The sequence below is a fragment of the Streptopelia decaocto genome, assembly GCF_964273445.1.
Source record: "Streptopelia decaocto genome assembly, chromosome: 1".
NCBI lineage: Eukaryota > Metazoa > Chordata > Aves > Columbiformes > Columbidae > Streptopelia > Streptopelia decaocto.
The window spans coordinates 157,365,233-157,388,351 of NC_138663.1; the positions used below are offsets into that span (position 1 = coordinate 157,365,233).

General features: G+C 39.9%; 1 protein-coding gene across 1 annotated transcript in view; it reads right to left on the reverse strand.

The window, feature by feature from the left end:
• Positions 1-21,546, reverse strand: part of IPO5 (importin 5) — a 43,370-nt gene extending 21,824 nt beyond the window's left edge. The window contains exons 1-9 of the mRNA XM_082051825.1: positions 21,364-21,546; positions 16,629-16,709; positions 10,585-10,777; positions 9,984-10,086; positions 9,645-9,741; positions 8,376-8,480; positions 4,977-5,099; positions 4,767-4,887; positions 1,505-1,592 (exon numbers count right to left, since the gene is read on the reverse strand). Coding sequence (XP_081907951.1) covers positions 1,505-1,592; positions 4,767-4,887; positions 4,977-5,099; positions 8,376-8,480; positions 9,645-9,741; positions 9,984-10,086; positions 10,585-10,777; positions 16,629-16,709; positions 21,364-21,450 — 998 coding nt within the window. The 5' untranslated portion in view covers positions 21,451-21,546. The remainder of the gene's footprint in view (positions 1-1,504; positions 1,593-4,766; positions 4,888-4,976; positions 5,100-8,375; positions 8,481-9,644; positions 9,742-9,983; positions 10,087-10,584; positions 10,778-16,628; positions 16,710-21,363) is intronic.
• Positions 21,547-23,119: the final 1,573 nt, after the last annotated feature.

Genomic DNA, 23,119 nt, shown 5'->3' on the forward strand with positions numbered 1-23,119 from the left:
TTCGCGTCTAAGCCTCAAGCTGTCCTATTACTTGGAGAGCCAAAGGAGCTACATTTTGCCTTTAGGCTGCAGCTGCTGAGCTAGTTTTCTGATTTTTACTCACTGTACTTGCAACTTGTAACCAACAAAGGAAAATTTTCACTCTAAAATCCATAGGCATCTAACTTGTGTTTAGAAGAACAAGCTACTCTGCTGACAATAAAGATAAATTGGCATGCCTCAAGGGGATGATTCAGAGTACTTGCTAAGCTGCCTAAAGCAGCCCATCTGAAGAAACTTCCACACCCTGAAAGGCTTGATGAGGATTTGAACTCTAATATTCTATTTGCCCTTGAAATTTAGCTGAAAATATTCAAATACTTGACAAACTCGAATGCAGTGGTGTCTGACAGTTCTATCTGTATGGCAAAAATGGCAAAGTGGCGGAAATGAAACAGGTTAAAAGGGTCTGGTCTACCATGTGAGAAGAGAAAGAAAGGACAGTTTACTTCCACTTTCATAAGCAAGGAGAACAGAAAAAAAGTATTCCAAGTGAGGCAGAGATTAAACACATTATTCTGTAAATTCCTACGAATTAGTTTTGCAAGTGTCTTTACATGCCTGATATTCAGTAGAAGTTGCTATACAGTTCTGTAGTAAATCAACATCTCTTCTATTATCTTCAAAACAAATTGTTTTGAAACACTAATTACATTTGAGTCTTCAAGGCGATGCCAAGTGTGGCATCCATGTCCTTACAGAAGTGTGGAGATAGTTATCTCCTACACATATTCATATTTCTGCTGCCTTCTACTTCATTCTAACTGTATTTGATAAGAGCAGATGTAACACGATGCTGTAGACAAACCACTGTCATTTTAGTAAAAAGTTGGAGCAACCTACAAAGCACGCAGGAATAAACAAAACGGAAAGATTGGACATCTTTAGTAGATCTTTCCGACACAAGATAAGCTACTGCTATCCATTCCAAGGGATTTAAAATAATAGCAAAAACCATAATATTTTTGAGCTAGATGAAATCCAGCAAGGAATTCCACTATGCATCTGATGTCCTTCGAAGGCAGGCACCTTTTCAAGGGCATAGATGCAGAAAAATATGAAGAAATCTGTTGCAGATGATTAAACAGGTTAATATCCTTATGTTTTGGTTTGAGCTAACTTCAGGATAAGGTCTCAATGGGTCAGAGCACTGACTTGAACTGAGTACCAAATGACAGAAGAAAGAAATGTTTGAACAGTTAAAACAGACAAGAGGGGACACAACTTGTAGAAGTTACAGCAAAACACCAAAAAAAAATTAATTACTTGCTGAACGGTACCTAAATAACTTGCATATAAACTGAGAACGGTCATATATACTGCTTATGACCGAGGGAAAAAAACTAGAGGAGTTACTTGAGTAAAGAAAAAGTAACACACTGCAGTCATTTGCATCCTGGACTTAAAATTTGCCTTTAGCCACACAAACTTGATACTATATTGAAACAACTAGTTTCATAATTACCTGTCAAAATCATCATCGTCAAGCTCATCTGCATTTGCCCAATCTTCATCTTCTTCCAAGTCAACCATCATAGATAGCATTTGAGGAACTGAAACAAAAGTAGTTTTAAACTCAGGCTGTTTTCTTAATATAGATTATCAAATAACAAGCATAAATTTTAAATTCTCTCCTTTAAAAAAAAAAAAAAAAAATTAAGAAAAAGAACTCTTCTTCCAGTAGGAGATAGCCAAGATTTTTCCTCACTTAATGTAAATTTGTTTTGTATCATGAAAATATCTTGTACAGAATAATCCACCAGCTTTCTACTTCTAACTCTGTAGATTGATTCTACTTGCTCTTCTCAGTATAAGTCTTTATACAGGCTTCTACAGAATCTTTATCATAATGTTCAACTACTATGCAATAAGCATAAGCAACACCTGTTCTGCGTTGTTCTCATGGGAGGAAGGAGTGCAGTGATTTTTCTACTGTAAGCCTTTTCCTGTGCACTTCAGAAGCCCCAGGGGTAAAAGGTATGTATCCCTCATACTTTCAGAGCAAAGCAGGGTGCTCTTAGAGTATTCTTTACTTTGTATTACACTAACTGTTCAAAGCAGTCATCTGAATTCAATATCATTTATGCAAAAAAGCTTTACTTTGCCCTGGAAATAAAAGCTTTCAATCAAATACTCAACCTTTGAGCTTTAAGAATCTCTTCGGGACAGTCTACCAAACATCTTGAAGACAGGCATCATAGTTAAACTGTGCTTTACAGCAGCCTACCTCAAGAACTATGAATCTGGTAGTCCATGCTGGTGATGAGATCTACTACCGATCAGGTACACTACAACTGGTGAATTTCGTAATATACTTACACTACTATAATCTACAATAGAGGCACAACCCTACGCAAACTCACCTCACCATACATCTGGTCAGATGAGAAACTTCTGGCAAACTGATGATGAAAGAAAACATTGCTCACTGACAGTATTGTGGGGCAAGTATTAAGAACAGATCAAATTAAGGACAGATTTGCTTGATGTAGCTATGTATCTTCAGCCAGAGATTATACCGTGGCTGCAAAAACCTTCAGAGAGCTTTTACATACATATAAAGATAACTTAATGGACACTGTGAACCCTCTGGCATGATGCCCACATGTCAGAATTCTATATACTTACTAGTCACGGAAAACAATTTATTCAAAAAAAATGAAGTATTATAGACAGGAAGATTTCCAGACACTCATCAGCACACATGTGAAAACAATGTATCATCACACCTTTGAAATACAGAAGTCAGCCATCATCTGTCACAAATGCTACGCAGTGACAAAAACTGATGTGTCAGTGTTCTGTGCTACTAACAAGCAAAGCTGAGACAAACTGCCATCCAAAGCTGTCTGACCATCATTATATCTAGGACCTGCAAAAGCTTGTAAATATGTTTCATCTTGATGTTTAACATGACTGTCGTTGCCAGTAAGCACAGTCTCACAAAGAATTTTTTTAATGTAGAATTGTGCATTAAACTTTTAACATTGTCCCCAAAAGCCCTCAAAACTTAATTACTGCCAATAGACTGTTTACAAACAAGTGAAGGATGAGCCCACTAAGCCTGCTTCTTGTCAGAGCATGCCATGACTCTCCAACTCATGACTGAGCAAAACTACAGCCAAAGATAGGCTGCAGCTCTGATTTCTAGAGAAAGAGCAATAAAACACTCAGCTATCTTGAATACTGAGTTCAAGGAGGGAAGTCTGAGCGCAAATGGAATTCCTGAGCAGATAACTGGCACACAGGATACAAACTTACTCCTAAATCAGCATCATGTTCAGTAAAAACAGCGTAACATGACAGTTTTGCCTAAGACCCAGTTCTAATTATGAGGACCAAGTGATCTAGCAACTTTTTAGTTGAATGAAAACTGAAAGCCTTTTAAACCAAGGCACAAAACCAAGACAAAAGCAATCCTTTTGGGCTACCTTTTTATCATTCTCTGAACACAACTGCTTTACTAGCTCTGCAAATTAAATGTCTTTTACTTTAGTGATTCAATGATCTTAAAGAGCAACTTTACAATAGGTTGCAAACCAAAGGCATTTAATTCCCACACGGTGCCTTATCTTAATACAAATATTTCATTCCTAAACAGCAACTAGCAACCAAATATACAGGTTTTACATTCTGAAGAGATATGACGTGCTTTGCCACTATGCTGCCTGACCAGATAAGAAGCTTGTAATGATCTGAGGGACTGTAAGTGTCAAGCATTAATATTCCCAGCAAGCTACAGGACAGAGTGGAAATACAGCACTCTAAACATTTTCACATTTCAAAATATATTCTAGAAGAATCTGTTCTTTAGAAAACTATTCTACCAGTAAACAAAACTTCTAGTCGATAGTTTGAACACTTAAGCCAAGCAGATCCAGTTTACAACATCTTTCAAAAGCGTTATGATTTTGGTGACATGTATATATGCAAATGTCCTCAGCCCCAGCACACAGATAAAAACATTGCCTTTTAACAGACTCTTTATGCAAGTTTCATAAAACAAGCAAGAATCTAGACAAATCCAAGTTTGACAGGGAAGGATAAGAATCCTTCCAAAAAGCAGGCTATGCTGCTGTGTCAGTGCCCTGATGTACTCGCAAAAAGGGTTTAAAAGGCAGAGAAATACCAGCATTGCTGCTGGGGCAGTCCAGAAGACAGTTATTTTTAGTATCTCAAATAATGCATGATTAAAAAAAGTGTGTCTCCAAAGAATTTACAATCCGCATGTTAAATAGACTAATTAGGCTATCTCTAAGCATCTGATTTTTAACTCACAGCTTTAACTCAACACTGAAGCTCCACATGCATGCTGAATTCCTTCAGTCTTCAGTTGCCAGCACCACAGAGTATCTGGCCTACATACCAAACTTCAAACGTAGAACTTCAGAACTAAATGCATCAGCTTTTTTTTTTTTTTTTTTTACAGGACAAATTTCAAAAGCCAGCAGAGAAGCATAAAAGTGGTATTTTCCTTGGAAACATCTAATGAATAGTCTACTGTATTTTTAATCAAGTTGTTGAGGGCTGCATAAGCACAGAATAATTTATGAAGAGGCATAAGAAGGGGTGTTCTCCATGGCAAAAGTCAATTCAGTGTCACCTAGTGTTACCAGCACCAACAAACTCTGAGTTACATAAGGTTTTGCCACTGACCACCTGCAAAGTCAGTTTAACACAGTAAAAGAAAACAAATTGTTTCAACAACAAAAAAGTAAAATACTTACTGGCTTGCGCAACAATGTTTGTATGCCTCCTCAGCATAGCAGCAGCAGTTTCTGACAAGGTCACAATTACTTCGAGTGCCAACTGACGCTGCATGTTACTGAGATTGGCATCTGCACACAACTACAATCAAGAAGATCAGAACAAGTGGTTCGTACAGAAGTTTCAGGGCAGAACGAGTGATTTGAAAAAAAATAAAATCCTAGCTTTACCTTCAGACTTAGTTGCAACGTAGGTTCTAAATGTGGTCGTAAATACTTGGGAACAGAATCTGCAATTTCTACAAGGGATTTCAGGACAGAATCATCGTTTTGGTAGCAGGAATCATTCACAGCCTATAAAGACATAAGATGAAGATAAGATTAAATAAAAACAAATAATACTATGAATGAGACCACTGTTACAGAAGAAATTTGATTAACTGTATTCTTACCTCTCTGAATACTCTCATTTAGCATTAGTAGCTAAAGTAGTTGAAGCTTTAGGCAGCAAGAACCATCAAGGGTTAACTCTTTGATAAAACTAATGCTGCTAACAAAGAACTGGCTGAATCCATCAGAGGGAGCAGAATGAAGAAGAAAAGGACCAAGTAGACAATTCCAAGAGAATGAAGTAACTTCAGAAGAAGGCCAGCCCAGCAAGAGTGAAAACCAATAAGGAATCAAGAGCCCACCAACCAGAACTAAGTGATTGGACTTTGGATCAGGTGATGGGTGGTACAGGTACAGCTGAGAGGCATGAGCTGAGGTAAGGGATCCCTCTCCGGAGGCACTCAGCCAGAGCTGTAAGCCAGATCAGAGGCCTTCACTTGGACTTTGGATTTTCAGCAGGATCCTAGGATCAGACCCTGCTATGGTGGCTGGAATGTATAAATCCAGAGCAATTACAAAGAGATAATATCCAGGGTCCAGAACCACAAAAGTTTTATACAAGTTATGGCTCACAATGTTATATGCCAATGTTGACCATTATTAGTTTAAATCCATCACAGCAGACAGACAACCAGAAAGAATTAAGGTCACACATCAGAGGTGCCAACATGTGAAACCACACACTGTTTTGACAAAATGCATTTTAAATAAAGAAAACCCCTCAAAGTAACTTTGCCCAAAAGAAAATGAGCCTAACTCCTTTTCTTCCTCAGTTACATGAGAACAGCTTTGAATAGCTTATGCTTACAAACACCAGGAACCTCAAGATTAAATAATTTAATTTGTCTCCAGACAACTCTGGAGAGCCCCAAAATTAAAGCAGACCTTTCAGCCTTCAGTCAATGGACACAGGAAAGAGAAAAAGAAATCAAGCTTTTTTCAAGTATCTATCCTAACCCTAGCTACATTCTGAAAAGGTATTTAAAATTTACTTTTAGCTGACCAGGTTGATACTCTAATACCAAAGCAGCACACAGTTATTCAATGGTGTTAAAACTCTTCTAGAAGTAGGACACGAAAACACAAACCTCCAAAGAAAAAAAGAGTCTTTAAAAACACTTTTGAGGTTTTGAAAGGAATTTTCATTAGAAGAGTATCTGATGTCGTCTTAACGTAGAAACATTTTTTAAAGTGAACAGTTAGGTGGTTTTTACTACTTAAGCCTGGAATCCAACACTTTGATAATGCCACTCAAAGAGCTCACACTTTCAACACAAAATCGGCATTTTCTAGTATCAAAAATGTTCTGGAAAAAAAAAAAAAAAATCTATCTTGGTTAGGCCTTTTGGACTAATAGTTACCACTCATCCTCTGACTCTGGCAAAGGATAATGTAATATTTACTGGAAGTTTCTGTTAAAGTCTGTATTTTATACCCACTGTAATTTTTACAGTTTTTAAAAGCAAGACTAGGTTTCTGAAATAAGAAGTTCAAAAGGTACAGTGAGCCCTAAAAGACAGAGGCACTTCTCTGTAGTATCAAACACCAACAACCACTGAAGTCAGTTGAAGTTCCAGCTGCCTTTACCTCCACTGCAAGATAAATCTCTTAGATACATGTTTCAACTACTAGTTCTGAAACTTCAACTACCAGCATAAGCATTATAGAAATTGTACTGAACAGAATTGCTAAGTCAGAATTTTATTTTTAGTTTTTTGCCATGCCAATATTTCAACAAAATGAACTTCAACAGCAACAAAAGAAAGCCTCCAACTGTCTCCAAAGGTCACTCATCACTATTCTAACACATCCTATCTCCTATTTATAAACTCAGATCTTCATATCTGTCTTGTGTTACCACAGTCAGAAAATCTAGTCCTTCTCGCAATAAGTACTTCAAAAAGACAGATTTCGTAGCATAGTTCTGTGCTCTATATTTGAAAAATAAAGCTTGAAAATGCAAGCTAAGAGCATGTGTTTTCACAGCCTAAAATAGCAGCACTGAAACTTATATCAGACAAAGTAGGCGATTAGTCTGAAGTCTAAAACCAGCATACTATTTAATTGTGAAACATCAAGATAAATGGCGCACCCACCCCAAATCCTGCCTCACTCCCACTCATACAGCACTCAGTAGCCATGGTCCTCTCAGACAGTTACAATTTTTGAACAATACAGTTGCCATTGCTCAAGTCACAGACAGGGACTAACCACCAAATAGCCACCTCAACATCAAAATAGTTATCTTGTACACACTAGAGTCTATTTTCAAGTTGAGTTGATTTTAATAAATTCCTCTCAGTTTCCATTTAAGATCAAGAATTCCATTGGTTGCAGAAGCCAGTAAACTTGGCACAATTTTTCTTCAGCTTGCCAGAAAGCACACGCAGACAAGGTTTATAACTTACACTGTCAACAGGAACCTGCTATACTGACTGCAGCGAGAAGTCAGTCTTTAGCCTAAATCTAGCCTAATTTAAAAGGGCCAAAAGTTCACTATCATTGTTATCACATGTACTCACTTATTTCCACTTTTTTCTTAATACAGAAAAGGAACTGTACTGTGAAATTGTAGTCCTTCACAGCTCAAACCATTTCTCTCTCTGGCTGAGTTTACAACAGGCTTCCCCCCAAAAGTATGCAGCCTTATAGTAGAATTCCAACTTTTGATCAAATTCATCCATCTTAAAAGAGCTGTAATTCAGCCTCAGAAATTATATGAAGCTTAAAAGAGCACTCTGTTTGCAAGTTCGTAACTTATCTAACAATAATGATCTTTTATCCAGGCTGTTGTTGCTCTGAGAAGCTTTGTTCACAGTAATACCACGCTTTCCTCTAAACTGAAGTGATACAGGATATCATGGGTCAATGAATTTCCCCAGTTACTGACCACTTGAAATCTCAGGGTAGATTGTATTTCAAGTATATTTTAATATCATAGTATGATTTTGAGTTTAATACCTTATGAAGAATTTTTACTCATTTATCAAAGTAACACTGTATAAATGAATCAGCATTAACTATTGTCCTTAAAGCCCCATAAATTAGCTTGTGTTTACAAAATTCCTCATCAGTTTCCACTTGGTGGTGACTGATGTCAGGCTGATTAAGATATAGTTAATCCAGGTCTCAGCATAAGTTCATATGCTATACAAATTTGCAGACCAATAATTTACATTTCAATACAGTCAATACAGACCATAAATGGCACATTAGAGTGTTACTTGTGCGGTTTCTTACCTGCAAGATTCCAGGTAACAAGTCTGCAAAATGTTTCAGAAGGGGAAGATTGTGTTCATTAGCAAGTACAAATGCAGCTGCAGCTCTAGCAGACAGAGTCTTGATCTAGAAATCAGGCAGGATTGGAGAAAGAAATCTGAAGAACTGGTAATGAAACACACCTTTGTTTTCTTTTAACATTAGGCCTATTATGAGACTATAGTTTATATTATCATTTCCCTTTTACATTTTCATAATAGATACAACAATTAGGTTGTAATGTGGGCTTTTACATCTTACTTCAAATTAAGGTAAAGTGATAATGAAGATCTTCAGCATTTATGTCTTCCATGATACAAAAAAAGTTTATCATATTATGAAGTGGCAGTTATTCTCTAGCCTTGGTTTTGTTTGTTTGTTTTCCTTCGAAGTTTTGGTGTTTTTTTAAAAAAATATATATATATAAAAAATTATATATATGTAAACCAAAACACTATTGTTTTTAACTTCCATCCCAAATTCAAACATGTATGCAAGTGTGAAGTCCAATTTTTAAAAAAATGCAATCCAAGTGTTTAAAACATGCTTCTTTAAAGGCGTGACTTGCGGTACTTTAGAAAATGTTACTCAGTTGACTTTCAAAGGTCAGAAAAAGTAATCCATGGGGGAGCAGCAAACTGAACCCATAGACCACAGCAGGGTTTCCTACCCTTGCCCAGCATTTTCCACAACAAGAGAAACATTTTAAAAGTACAATTCTCTTCACAAACCAATAAATCTAAAACCTTCTGGAAAAGCAAGGCTTGCTAACATGCCCTTACAGCAAAGCATGCACAAATAGTTCAGGGAGTCTTCATATATTCAGAGTTTCAAGACACACTGTGTACAGATACTATCAGTAGAGATACTACATATCTATACTGTTAAATCCAAGGGCCAGAATGAGAGCTTAAAACTGAGTTTATGACCACCCACACTGCTGGCTAAAATCCCTGGCTCTGCTTTGGGCCACTACAACTGTGTTTCTCCAAGTACAACTACTAGGGAAGAGTTTGGGCCTAAGCAGTGCAGATATGAGCCAGCCAGTCATCTTTAGGACCAGTAAAAGGTCTGACCCTTTTGTTTTGCAGTAGCTATAGTCTAAACTCCAGAGCTCCATCAGTTTCAGGTACTGTGATTCTCTGGTTGTAATCTATGGTTTAACCCTTATGTTTGAGACTACTATGATAAGCTTCTATGCTCAGAACATATTAAAAAAAAAAAGAAAAAAAGATAACATAAAGGTCTTACGGATGGATGTTCTTGATCTTGCATACACTGAACCAGCATTCTCTTGATGACCTCCAAATAGTGTTGCTGCTGATTCCCAAAAATCCCTGGAAAATTCCTAAGGATAAAGACCAAATCTTAATAGAAATTCACGCAGTTTAACCTAAGCTACTATTTTAAACTTATCCAATGTTTAAGCTACAGATTGTAACTGTACATGTAAGAGTTAAGTAAACCGCAACACAACAGAATAGATTAAATATATATGATTGTGCGTTAATTAAGTTGTGACAGTGTTCCTTCCATTTCTAGAGATGCGATTTGGCTAACCTGCAAAAATGCAGCAGTCTGAAAGCTTACCAGAAAATATGTAGAGCAGCCTCACGCAGTCCCACATTCTGAGAGCTGACAGAGTCAAATAAGAATTTCAGAACTTCCGGCCACTGGTTGTTGCCATCTTCGTCTAGATTAAGCACAAAAAAGTTTTTGGATAAGCAGACTTAAGAGTGGTTAGATCTCAGTTGTGCAGGGCAACCAGTCATCACTGTTAAAAGGAATTACTAAAAACCTGAAGACCTGTCAAAGTCACAGTATAAAATATGGCTGAAATATTAAATCTAAAGGCACTCAGAAACACATGATGTCTATTTACTGTTAAAGTACTCCAAAAAGAGACTGATGTAGATGCTCAGCATAACCTTCATAGGAATTTAAACAAAATTGGATTTCTAAACCGTAATACAATCTCACATAAACTCAAGCAATTTAAAAAGCAGAGTTAAGGAATCTTATTTTTATCTAATTAAGGATAATGCAAACAAATATTAGGTTTTATTTTAAACCACAAAATCAGTTAGTACGTCCTGTGCAAAAGTCTATACAAGAGTAGAGAACAAGAGATAAAAATACAACTATATCAACACATGAACATTTTACCGCAATATCAGCCTATGTAAAGTACCTATTAAGTTCCTGGCCAATTCAGCAACGATGTCACAGATTTTTTTCCTCATACTGGACTGTGTTTCCAGTTGAATAATCAATAGCAATCCACTTTTGATAGAGGTCTGATCATCAGGTGAAAGAGCTGGATAAACTTCTTCAAAAGCAGAAGACAATAGACGTCGAAGAAGGACAGCTGCCATTTGTCTAGCCTATTGAATAAGAAACTATGTATGTTAAAGTGCTTTTAATGTGATAATGATGCACTTATGAGGAAAGACTACATCATCCTTTCAAATGACCAGTTTTCACTGTGTAGACTTTTTTGGTGAATGGAATACCTCTCAAGCAACAGATGACAACCATGATAGTACATAAGAACATAGATATTTCTGACAATGACAGCTCTGTAAAAAAATAATCATGGAAACCACTGAGGTATCTAGTTTTTCTTTTCTAAAGCTGAACCTTGGACTATTTTGTGGCAAGTTAAGGACTTAGCTGTATTACTGAAAGATATTTAAAGCATGTCTTCTTTCCATAATGGCCCACAGAGATAACTATAATCCAGATGGGTTTTCTGGATTAACAAGTGACTTAATGGGACAACTTTGTCAGCCAATTAACCTGTAAACCCTCCTGCCCTTCCTCAAGCAGCCAAACTTCATGCTAGACATGAGAACAAAGAGATATATTTTGGTAAATAAAACTGGTATCTGAAAAAACATCAACACAAAACAACAAGAAAAAAAAAACAAACAAACAAAGCAAACCACAAAACAAACAAAATGCTACTAATAAAACCCCAAAGCTTTCAGCCTTTTGAAGACCTATGACAAAATGTTTTTCTTTGAACTTGAATTTGAGCACAGGAACCTCAATACCACATATTACAATCTTCTATGCTTCCTGCTTGTGTACAGTGATTCTACAAGACAATCATTTATGTATCTCTATATACATACAATTATAAAAAAACTAGAAGAAAAAAACTGAGTAATTCAAAATGAATAGAACAAAATATGCAGTAAAGGCAAAAAGACACACAAAGCACTCTGAATAACTTAATAAGCGATATGTTCACTAACCAGTGTTTTAAGGACAAACAGTAATTAAAAACCATCCCCCAAATTTATCAAGTTTAACATGAGTAACAAAAACATATGCGTTAAATCCTCAGCAAAAATAACTGAAAGCAACATGCACTAAATTTTTTTCCTAAGATATTTTTACTTAATCTGTACTTGAATGAAAAACAGCTTCATCTGCAACAGCATTTGGAATTAAAAAATGTTAAATGAGCAGCAGAACTAATGGAGTCCAATTTCCAAATGATCTCTCAGTGATACTGCCACAGCCTAACCTATAGATGAGAAACACAAACTGCTAATGTACCCTGTAAAAATCAGGTATTGTTAGAATATCACCCAAGATACTATTCTTGTTGTATTGTGCAATCTCCAGACTCACTGTGCCTTCTTCCAATCTGCTCAGATGTTTTCTGTACAGCTGAAGAGTATTGCATGCAATGTGTCTGTATACTAGCAGAAGGGAAGAACTAGAATTGGACCTTATTCTAGATCATTCCTCATCGCTTCCCTCCTCAACAGCTCCAGTGTGGACCAAACCCACCACATACATAGGATTAGTAGATCCTCTCTAGTAGATCTAAGGAAGACAGCAGGTGAACAAAGACGGTCAGTGCCCACATGTACTGTAGCTCCCACCATAAGCCACGGTTCTCTAGCAACGGGTTGTCACATGGGGAACAGTAGTTAGGAAGGAGGAAGATTGTTTCCCCACTGCCTCTGGGAATCCCATTAACAATGTGTCCAAAATCTTTAATGGTACCACAATATAATGGTATCTTTCCTTCTCCCACTCCTAGAAGCACCAATATTGTGAAAGAATAAATTTCTCCTCATTAGTATGATAAACTTCCATAGGAGAAGCCTTGGCTGAGGAGCAAGTTTGCTGGGACTGAATAAGGCACAAACTCTGGTGCAATGTCTTCCCTTACTCCAGGCATTGTGTTTCTGTGCATATTCTCTGACATCTGATAATGACTGAACTCACATTATGTTAATGCCTTTCCTGAAGTAATAGGTGGCCAGATAGAGAACAGAGCTTGTCTTCACAAAGCACAGTCTCAAGGATAAGAATTTCCAACTATGAAGACCTTAAAATATTAGAAGACAGACAAAGACTGATCGCAAAGTGAAAACACAAGTAACAAGGTATAAAGAAATAAGATCAGCACTACATGAATTAGCTTCTCATTACTGTCATTATTAGCTTAGAAACAAAGTCCAAAATTCCTTAAAGCAAATTCAGATGTTTGATGGAATGATAAAGAAGCAATTGACTTCTAACAGTAAATCGCATATTTTCCTTGGCAAATATCCACCTATATATGAAAATGACCATTGTCAATTCAATTATGACTAACACGGCTGGATAAATGGCAGCTCTAGGGCTGCTTCTTCTGCTTTAAGGAAGAAAGTGTACCTTTTTCACACACACCAAAGGCTCTCTCAAGTATTACAAGAGATGTACCCAAAAAAGCATTTTAAAATCCTACAATTTAGCGACTATAGCTTTTAATGAGAACAGAAGAAAATAAATTGTCCATACCAATGTAGAACTTCCATCTACCAATGAGGCATTAAAAACCAGAATTCTCTCCTAGCACTGGATTCTTCTGCATGTCTAAATTACTGAGGGGCTCAGACACAATCAGAATGTCAAAGGGATGAACATAAAAAGTAGTCATACTACTTAAATTTCAACATATCTCCTGTTATTAATAGAAATTACGATGCTTTAAAAATGTTCTAGGACTCTACAGATGACGGAACCATGGCACAAGAAAAAAACCAACTTGATCAGCAGGGCAGCAAAAGAATTATGAACAGAAGTCTGGAATACAACCTTCTACACCAGCATTCAAAGCATCCAGGTAATCCTACACAATTTGTAAGAAAAAGACTGACCATCTTGTGTAGCACAGTCACAGTAATTTTTACTTTTGTTTTACTGTTCCTTTGAAGACTTCAAAGAGGAAAACATGCATGGATGGAAGCAATCAATATTTAGGACACAGTCCAAAGATGGCCCTGCACAACCTCATTCCAGGATCCAGCACCGCATGGAATTCAAATCACGCGGTGCGTAAGGTTTGCACACAACTCAAAGGCAGAACCACGGTGCACCAGAAGTCCATGGGTTGCCATCCTTCCCCTCCAAATGTTGAACAAGACACTGCGTGCAGCAGTACTTTTCAGACTAAGAGATGCAAGCCCTTCATGTGACAATACGAAGAGAGGGAAGGGAAAGGTCAGAACATTCTAAGAGGGCTGAGAGTACAGCAGAAACACAGTTTTACACAGCATTTGCTACTGTATTTCACAGTGCTTGAAATTAGTCAACTGTAAATTGGGACATAAGTGAAAACTGTCAATTTCCAGTTAACCAGAAAGAGAAGAAATGCAAGATTAGATGGAGAACTTCTGTTCCTAGGATTCAGGTGCTAAATCAAAACTGTGAAGGAAGAAGCCTCTAACACCTCAGACACATTTTGAGAATGAAAATCATCAAATACACTAAATACACACCACCTTTCTGTTCAACCCTTTAAAAAGAAGAAATAGAGTCCTAACTTCACAAGAGTGAGACTACAGGTTCAGGAAGCTTGAGATGCAGGTTCAAGACACTTTTAAGCCTGAGGTGTACAAAATCACATATCATCTGGCAGAAAAGCGTTCCAACATATAGGTCATGTGCTTCCCCTCCACTTCTGTGAACAGTGTTACTCTGCTATCAGGAAAATATGAATGAGAACAGAGGAAAAAGGTGAGTATTTCCACAGTTCAGGCATTTGGTTAGAAGGAGAAAACCTTTTACACAGTTAGTTTTTTTAAGATTTATTCCTGATCTAGCTTAATGTTTTTTCCACATCAATGCAAGGGGTCCTGGGAGCAGGATCTGAATCCCTGCTTCTCCATTTAAATGCCAAAATTACTAGGTTGCAGCATCAGGATGTCTCTGTCCACACAGTCCTTTGAATGCTGTATTCTGTCCAATACAGCAGCACAGATCCTGCAAATAGGCTGGAGTATTTTCTTCAGCCTAGTTTTCCTGGGAGGGGGCAAAGCAATGCAGACGCTTGATGACGAGCAGGGGTCCCAACCCTATTCCCACATCCCAGGCAAGGGATCTTTAATGTTGTAAGGCTTGTTCAAGCAGCCTGTGTTCAGTGATGCCAGTACATTTGATGTGCTCAGAGGACACATGTCAGGCCCAAGGCCCTATCCACCTGTGACATATGCAATATTCTGCCTAATATTTGAATCTACATGAAACATATGCAGACACAAAGTGCCTAGCTGTTCATACCAACACCATAGTGAACATGCACAGAATGCTTCCCTGCCTGTTTAAATGCAATGTTTACATTAAGCATGGGTATGGCTTCAATTAGGTTCTGATTAGGCTACTAAGTATTTGGATTTATGGGGAAGAGAGGTTGTTCATAGGTTTTATTAATCAGGATTTTTTGAGTCCAGTACCTAATGTCTGCTTAATTTATGAGCTAACATTTAAACCTTTATTTGATTTATCCATTGGTGAAGTTAAACATCAAGTTATTCTACAAACATAAACCTCTGATGGCTTTGGTAAGAGTACCTTCGACAGGTGAATAGTTTATTTGCATTTGGGTAAGTCGGGAGCCAAATCATTGGCAAGATTCTGAATGAGTTTTAGACTGGACTATTTCCTTAGCTGATGTAAAGGGAATAAAATCAGTAAATACATGGAGCAAGTATTTATTCACACAAGCATGGCTTTGTAGTTGTCCACTCAGACTTACCAAATGTATTCAATACAAAACAGAAACATGTGCAATGGAGCTATGACTTCTAGGGTATAATAACATCTTCCAATTAAAAATAGACAGTGGGACATCTTATTTTTCATGGCAAATCTAAATACATGAGAGACTACTCTACAGCTTTCTATAATTTGAAACAGAGAGGCAGGAGCAAAAACTACACAGCTTTTATGCAACCAGTTGCTAGCATAGCACTGAAGGATTCTGTCGGAAGAACGCTGTTTTGTAGGTAGATAAGCATCTAGTAAGTTGACACTGGGCACTAAAAAGCACAAATAGCATCTACCCCTAAACTGAATACAATCTAGCAGAAGAGATCATTATTCAGAGAGAAACTGTACACTTATACGCTGCTTATATTGTTCAGAAATTCTACAAGCTATATCCTTCCATTGTTCAGTAAAACTCTTAATTTGAAAAAAAAGGTCAAATGTTTTTACTCTGAAGTTTGTAATACCTTGAAAGTGTAGTAGTTCTTCAATCTGCATATCCAAGTGAATAACAGTTTTACCAAGAAGTACTATACCTGATTGCTAGTGTGTGAGCCTTTAAAAATTAAGAAAAAACTAAAAGGCACAGTTACTGTAAGTCCACAGAAAAATTTTACATAGTGCTTAGACTGCTCTCCATTAGGCCTATAACACTGCTAGATGACTTAATGAGCATATTCCTCCCCAAACAGGACAAAATGCAAAAGCCATCTGGATGAACATGCAAAATAACTTATCTTTCCCCAATTCTGATTTGAGAAGTATAAGAAGTTTCAGATGATACATAAGCTTAACACATTTAGGCACAGGAACACAAAATGGAAAGTGTGTCTCAATTGTCACTTGAAGGAACATCACAGTAAGTCATGTATTAGTTACACATTTTAACGAAAGAATCCATTCATCAAGCAAAACACACAACCAGAAAACAATGAAGATCTAAGCAGTCACTTATGAAAGACTACTTTTGAAACTAAATATCCTACATCCAAAAGTCTCAGCTAGTGAACTTGACATGCAATAAACTAGATGAGTGGTCCCTCTGCAAATGTGCAGTAACTTAAGATGATTCAGTTTATGTCCAACTTATTCATTTATCCCAAAATGACCAGCACTGATTTCTTTCCCGCTTCTCCAAGTTCCCTTGAAAATATGCAGAATTCAAAGATTACTGAGACATACCTCCTCAGCAGCCGCAGTATTCCTGATTGCTTGTAGGAGGAACGTGATCTTAGACTGACCTGGAATATTCTCATATGTCTCCTGCATAAAAAGAGATGCAGATTATTATAAACAATTACTAGAAAACATGTGTTAAGTATTAATATGAATAATATTTAATATTAACATGAACTTTCCTTTTAAACAACTTCAGTATCCATCCAGTTAATAGAACATAACATAGCAAAAAATAAAAAACAAAAACAAAAAACTTATCAAAATACAAATTTCTGACCTTTTTTAAAATCATTCTTTGTTACCTAATAAGACCTGCCATATTCAAATGATCTACATATGCATTACTGGCCACTTACAAAATTAGTTAAGAAACAGAAATTAACCAGAACATGTATTCTTCTGGAAATACAACATATATGGAATATGTATCCTCCTGGGAATCCATCATAGCTTCTATCAAAGGATTAAGAACTTTGGAGTCTGAGACTGAACTATGACCAACAGGTTGATAACCACTGACAAATGTAGAGTCCAAAAATTTGTTCAGTTCTTTTTTTGAACCTTTCTACAGCCTTTACAGTGTCATGTGGCAGTCACACATCTCAACTATGCATTTTGAATAAGAAGTTTTCATTTTTAAACTCCTCCCCCTTAGGGAAACCCTCTTAATAAAACAGAAAGTTTAATGAGAAGTTCAGTTATGTTGTCTTAGACACTTCTGGCATGCAGTTCATTCACTACGGCTTTTTAAATTAGATTGTTACTTAGAAGCTAGAGTGAGCACACAGTAAAATAACTTTTGGTATCCAAAACATGGTATACATGAGCATTTCAAAACTATAAATGCTTATTTCTAAGATACTAAACCTACGAAGGTAAGAGCAGGGGAATTAGAAGCTGAAGAGCATCTACATAAAACATTCAGAAATAGTCCTATACTTACTAACCCTGAAAGAGTTATTTTGGGGGATAAATTACTCCACCCTTTCCACATATGCACTATCCCATCCTGAACGCAAGGAACAAGCCTACTATACAAAGCCCAGGTTCATTTCAATCAGTTCCCTGCCTGCCAACTTCACATTCTTACCATCATAGCAGCTCTAATACCCTACCAAATCTACACACCTTGACAGTATACCTACTATTTTCCATAAAGCAGTTTCTCCATCATATACATTTAATATTAAACATTATCTTCTTCCACATTCTGTACCTATCTCCTACTAGGTCTCGTTCCTGGACAAAGTTCTTACTTCATATTCCCTCTAGTTGCTAATACATGCCAACAGTCAATGAGACTAAATCCCCAATGAATCCCTGAATTTAATCTAATAATTTAATGGAGACTGCAAAATTAAATGAGGTTTAGGGTCAAAATAGAAAGTCTTCTCACATTAACCATTTCCATTAATGTATATATTTATACTGCACTATTATCTACAAATATAAAGACAAATACAGAAACAAGGTTCCCTAACCACAGGCCCAGCAGGGACCTGAAGCTATGCTTTCGTGGACAGCTGAAGCACTGTAAAAGCTGCCTTCCCTCATGGCAATTATGTTAATAATGAAATTCTATTTTGAGCTTTTAAACTCACTAGAAACGGCAGCAACCTATCCAGTTGTTCACTGGCATAATTCTGTCACTTCAATAAACTGGATTCAGAAGATGCTGAAGAGCAGCAGTGCAAGGTAGGCAAGAACTCATGGCCAAAACCAGAACGTTTCTCCTGTGTTGCTGGAGCACTACTTTGCTGGTTCCACCCATCTTACACCCACCCTTGACTACACCCTAACTATGTACCTGGATCCTGCTACATCTTTACTGTATTCTAGTTCGTTATTAGTTCCCCAGCTACTTTATCCAGAGGTACAAGTTTCTCACACAGCACGACTAACTTTCAGAATACATGCAAGCAAATAGCTATTATCTACGCTTGGTACTCATGCTCTTCCAATCTGAGAAAAATATTTTTAAAAAATAGCATAAAATCACCAAAACAAAGTAAATAGAAGTTTCTCTGTCAGAAGACAGACACACAAATAAGAGAAAGAGAGGGTTTTCATAGTCAACAGACAACATTGCGACAATTTTTAGTAAGAGATAAAATGAATGAACTGAGTTTCAGTAAACCGGTCAGAATAAGTTATGAGTGTGCTGGCACATACATAGATCCATATACACAAATACTTAAATAAAAACAGGTTTTAGGTGATTAAACTTTACTCCCTTTTACAGCTTTCACTACACCCTCACCCAACCAGGCTATGACTCCACATCTCCATCAAGTTTAGTCTTCAACATAACACTCCTCATCCTAATTTGAATGACCAGACCCATTAGAAATGGTCTGTCTCCTCCAGTTTCCTGTCCATCCCTTTCTCATTCTCACTGTTTTTTATTGGAAACAAATGAAAACCTGCTATTTGATCTACATGCAGTTATCTGAATCCCTATACTTTTCAATATAGCCTTCCAACAGTAAGTACACTTTGAAAAACTCATTGGACTATGCAGATGTTTAAGATTAAATGTGAGTCCTGTATGATTTTAGTAAGCAGATATTCTAAAGACTATGCAATACTTTCATCCAAAGAAATCTTACTTCAAGAAACAGGCAAAGGGAAAAAAAAAAGTCAATCTACCTACAGTACAGAAAGACAGATTTGTGTTTCTAGGTACAAGTTTGTTAACACACCATGAATAAGACTAAGCTGGGATCCTCACAGCTGTGCTCGGTGGAAGAGTAAGAGATAACAGACAAATTGAAAAAAGACGGTTGAGACTGGATAGAAGTTCAGACCTCATTGCTCTAACTAGGACAGTCAAGCAGGAGAGGGTTGCTCAGAGAGCTTGTGCAGTCTCCATTCTTGGAGGTTTTCAAGATCCAGCAGGACAAAGCCCCAAATGACCTGATCTGACAGCTGACACTGCTTTCAGCAGGAGATCGCACTACAGACCTCCTGAGGACCCTTTCCAATCCAAATGATCATAAACCATAAAGATATTTCCAATATACCTTGGGAATATGCAGAAACCAATGCCAGATTTGGTGCAATTAAATAAGTAAAAATTATACTACTTGCTTGCACCTTTTTAAGAGCTAATGGACTTGAAAAGCTTGGTGATCTATCAAAATTAAGATTTCTTATTCTGATTGATCATGATGCATATGTATCTATAAGGATTAAACAAACTCCAACTCAGTTCCAAGCAAGTTTCTGACAGGATACGCCAGTTGTAAGAACCTACGGTTTAGCTTTTTTTTTTTTTTTCTTTTCACAATAATGTTTTATTTCACAGGCATTGTTACACAGCTGACCAATAAAACTGCTTTGTTACAATTTTAATAAAGTTCAAAAAGTTGTGAGAAATATTCTTATGTTATGCACAGGAGGATGAGAAAATAAAGAAATTCAGCTTACAGAGAACAGCCTCTATTCCATCCCTGTGTTCAGGAGTGTGGGAATAATTCTCATCGCTTCTCTAGAAAGCGTTTGTAGTAATCAATATTGAACTTCGCTGTGTTCCTAAAAATGTGTCTCTCCTCCTTCTCATTGCCAAATTATATTTCAGGAATTTTCACTGCAGCATCAGGAACAATACCACTTTTTATTCTTTGCCAAACAATGTGCTGAACTCTGCTGACCGCTGAAGTGATGAGAGTGATAAAAGACCCAATGTAGCCATGCAGTGGGAATTCATGCTAAACCTAGACGCTAGTATTTGATTCAATGGGAGAGATTCCCCACTAGGCTTGACAATGGAGTCTTAAGCATGACAGAGAGAAAGAATTAACGTGGCTTAGCCATCACAAAGAATTTTAGCTGAAATAACACATCTGAAAAGTTTTTGCTGATAACAGAGAAACTCTGTATACTGAGAACGCTTCTTTTAGTGAAATATTTCTTAGCTGACGAAACACTTGAATACATGGCACATTCCGAAGTTAAAAACCAAATTGCTGTGTGGGAAGAGGTCTTCGGGGGGCGGGGGCGGCTGCGGCCCCGCTGCTGCCCCAGCCCCGGCGGCACAGCCCGGGGACACGGGACCCTCAGTGAGGGCCGCCTCGGGACCGCAGAAACCGGGCTGCAAGTGCACTCATTCCCCCCCGGGGACCCGGCGGAGCGCTTCAATCCCTCCCCTCCGAGCCCCGCACCCCCCCCGAGGGCAGACACCCGCCCTGACCTCGCTTGGGGACCCCCCCTCACGAGCCGGCGAAAACTGGCCCCACCACCCGCTCGGCCTCCGGGCCGCGCTCCGGCAGGTCGGCCAGCTCGGGCCCCATCTCACCATGGGCAACGGGGAGAAAACAGCCCCGGGGAAGGGGGCTCGGCAGGGACCCGACGGGCAGAGCGGGCACCAGGCGACCGAGCGATGCCAGACACGCAGCGTGGGGGGAGGGCGGGGGGACGCGAGACCCCTCGCGCCCTCATGCGCCCGGCGCGCGCGCCAGCGGCCGGAGCCCTCGCTCTCGCCCAACGGCCGGAGCGACCCCCGCGCCCCACCGGGGGGGAACCGCCATAACCGCTCCGCTGTCCCCGCACCCGGCCGGCGCCGACGCTGGGGGAAGGCCCCGGGCCGCCCCGGCAGCAGCTGGTGCCGCTGCTCACACGTGGGACTCGGCTGGCCCCGCCGCCTCCCTGCCCTCCCCCCGCCGCTCCCGCCGGCAAGGTCTGCGAGGTCTGACAGGCCGGCTTGGAGCCCTGAGCCGGGGCGAGGCGGACCCGTTACCTCGGCCTGCTTGCGGACCGCATTGTCTGGGCTGAGCAGGTTGCCCAGGAGAAGGTAGAACTGCTCCTGCTCCGCCGTCGCCGCCATTGCTGCGAAAGGGAAAGAGAGGGAGGCCGGCCGGGCGGGGACAGGGAGGCGGGGGAGGCGGGGAGGGGAAAGCCGGCCGCGCCGCCAGCGCAGGCACAGGGAGAAGAGGCGGAGCGGCCGAGCTCTGCTGCCGGCTCCCCCCTGGGGCCGGCCGCGCCAGCCGCGTTCTCGAACGCCCCCATTGGCTGCGGTGCAAGGAGCCTCACCCCCCATTGGCCTGCCTTCGCTATGACGTCCTGATGACTCGAGTGAGGGGGGAGTGGAAAGCGACTGAACAACCGCCCCTGAATGAAGGCTTGTCTCCTTTTGTCTCATTGGTGCGCCTCCCGGCCGGAGGAGGCAGGCAGAGGCGGGGAAAAGCCCCAAAGGGCACTTTCATTGGTCGAGGGCTCTGGCAGTCTCGGTGGGATTGGTCAGATGCGCTGTCGGGCGGTGAGGGCAGGGCGGGGTCGCGCTAGGACGCCGTGCTGGGGGCAGAGCGGTGGGGGAGGGGAAGGAAAGCGCGGGAGATTGCAAGGCGTCACCTCGCGGGGTGCCGCCCTCTCCTGCTCCGTGTCGTCACGATGCCCCGCCCCCTGCCCGCCCCTCCCGTCGGGCGCGGCACAGGGTGCCCGTCAACCCCTGCGGCCGGGGCTCTGGGCGGCAGAGCCTCACCTCCCGGGGTGGGTAGCGGCACCGAGGGCAGTGGCTCGGCCGGGTCTGGGTTGCTGAGCGGCGATTTGCTGAGGTGCGGGAGGGAGCGATGACCGTGGGTTCATGCAACGCGGGAGAAACTACTCAGCACGCAGCACGCTCGTAGAGTATGCGTGCATTAAAGGTTTTCACAGGTACGTTCCCATGGCAGGTGAACATACGAGTCTAAGGCATAAAGGTGTAGGATCCAACGCATTGGCCTTTAGATAGTACATATTGTATATTGGGCTGAGGGGAGACCTTATCCCTGTCTACAACTACCTGAAAGGAGGTTGTAGCATGGATTGTGTTGGTCTCTTTTCCCAAGTAACAAGTGATAGGATGAGAGGAAATGGCCTCAGGTGGCCCCAGGGGAGGTTTAGATAGGATATTAGGAAAAAGTTCTTCACGGAAAGTGTTGTGAAGCACTGGAAGAGACTGCCCGGGGGAAATGGTTGAGTCACCATCCTTCAAGGTATTTCACTGACACGTAGGTGAGGTTCCTAGGGACATGGTTTAGTGCCAGAGTTAGGTTAACAGCTGGACTTGATCTTGAGGATCTCTTCCAACTAAAATGATTATATGATTCTATCATTCTATATATTATATACAAATGGGCTTTCTATACATTTGTATGGGTCCTCATCTAGCTCTGCTTCAAATGCATCCAGTATCTCTCACGTACCCCCACATCTATTTTCATATCCAGATGACTTGGTCAAAGCTATTTCAGATCTCAAACAACAGTCAATAATATGCTACATTCACAAATCCCAAGTCTGTGATTGAATAAAAGGTAATGAGTATGCGCTGCTCTCACGTGGGATATAAGATTGATAACACCCATGGTGAGAGGCTTTGGATACTGCCCTGCTTGCTGGTGAAGGGCTTTCTGCCTTGGGGTGCACTATTGTGCTGTTTGGGGTTCAGCCATGGGGCAGTGGCTGGCCAAATCCGGTCCTGTCTGGGTAGGCATTGCAGCTGGGCTGTGCCCAGG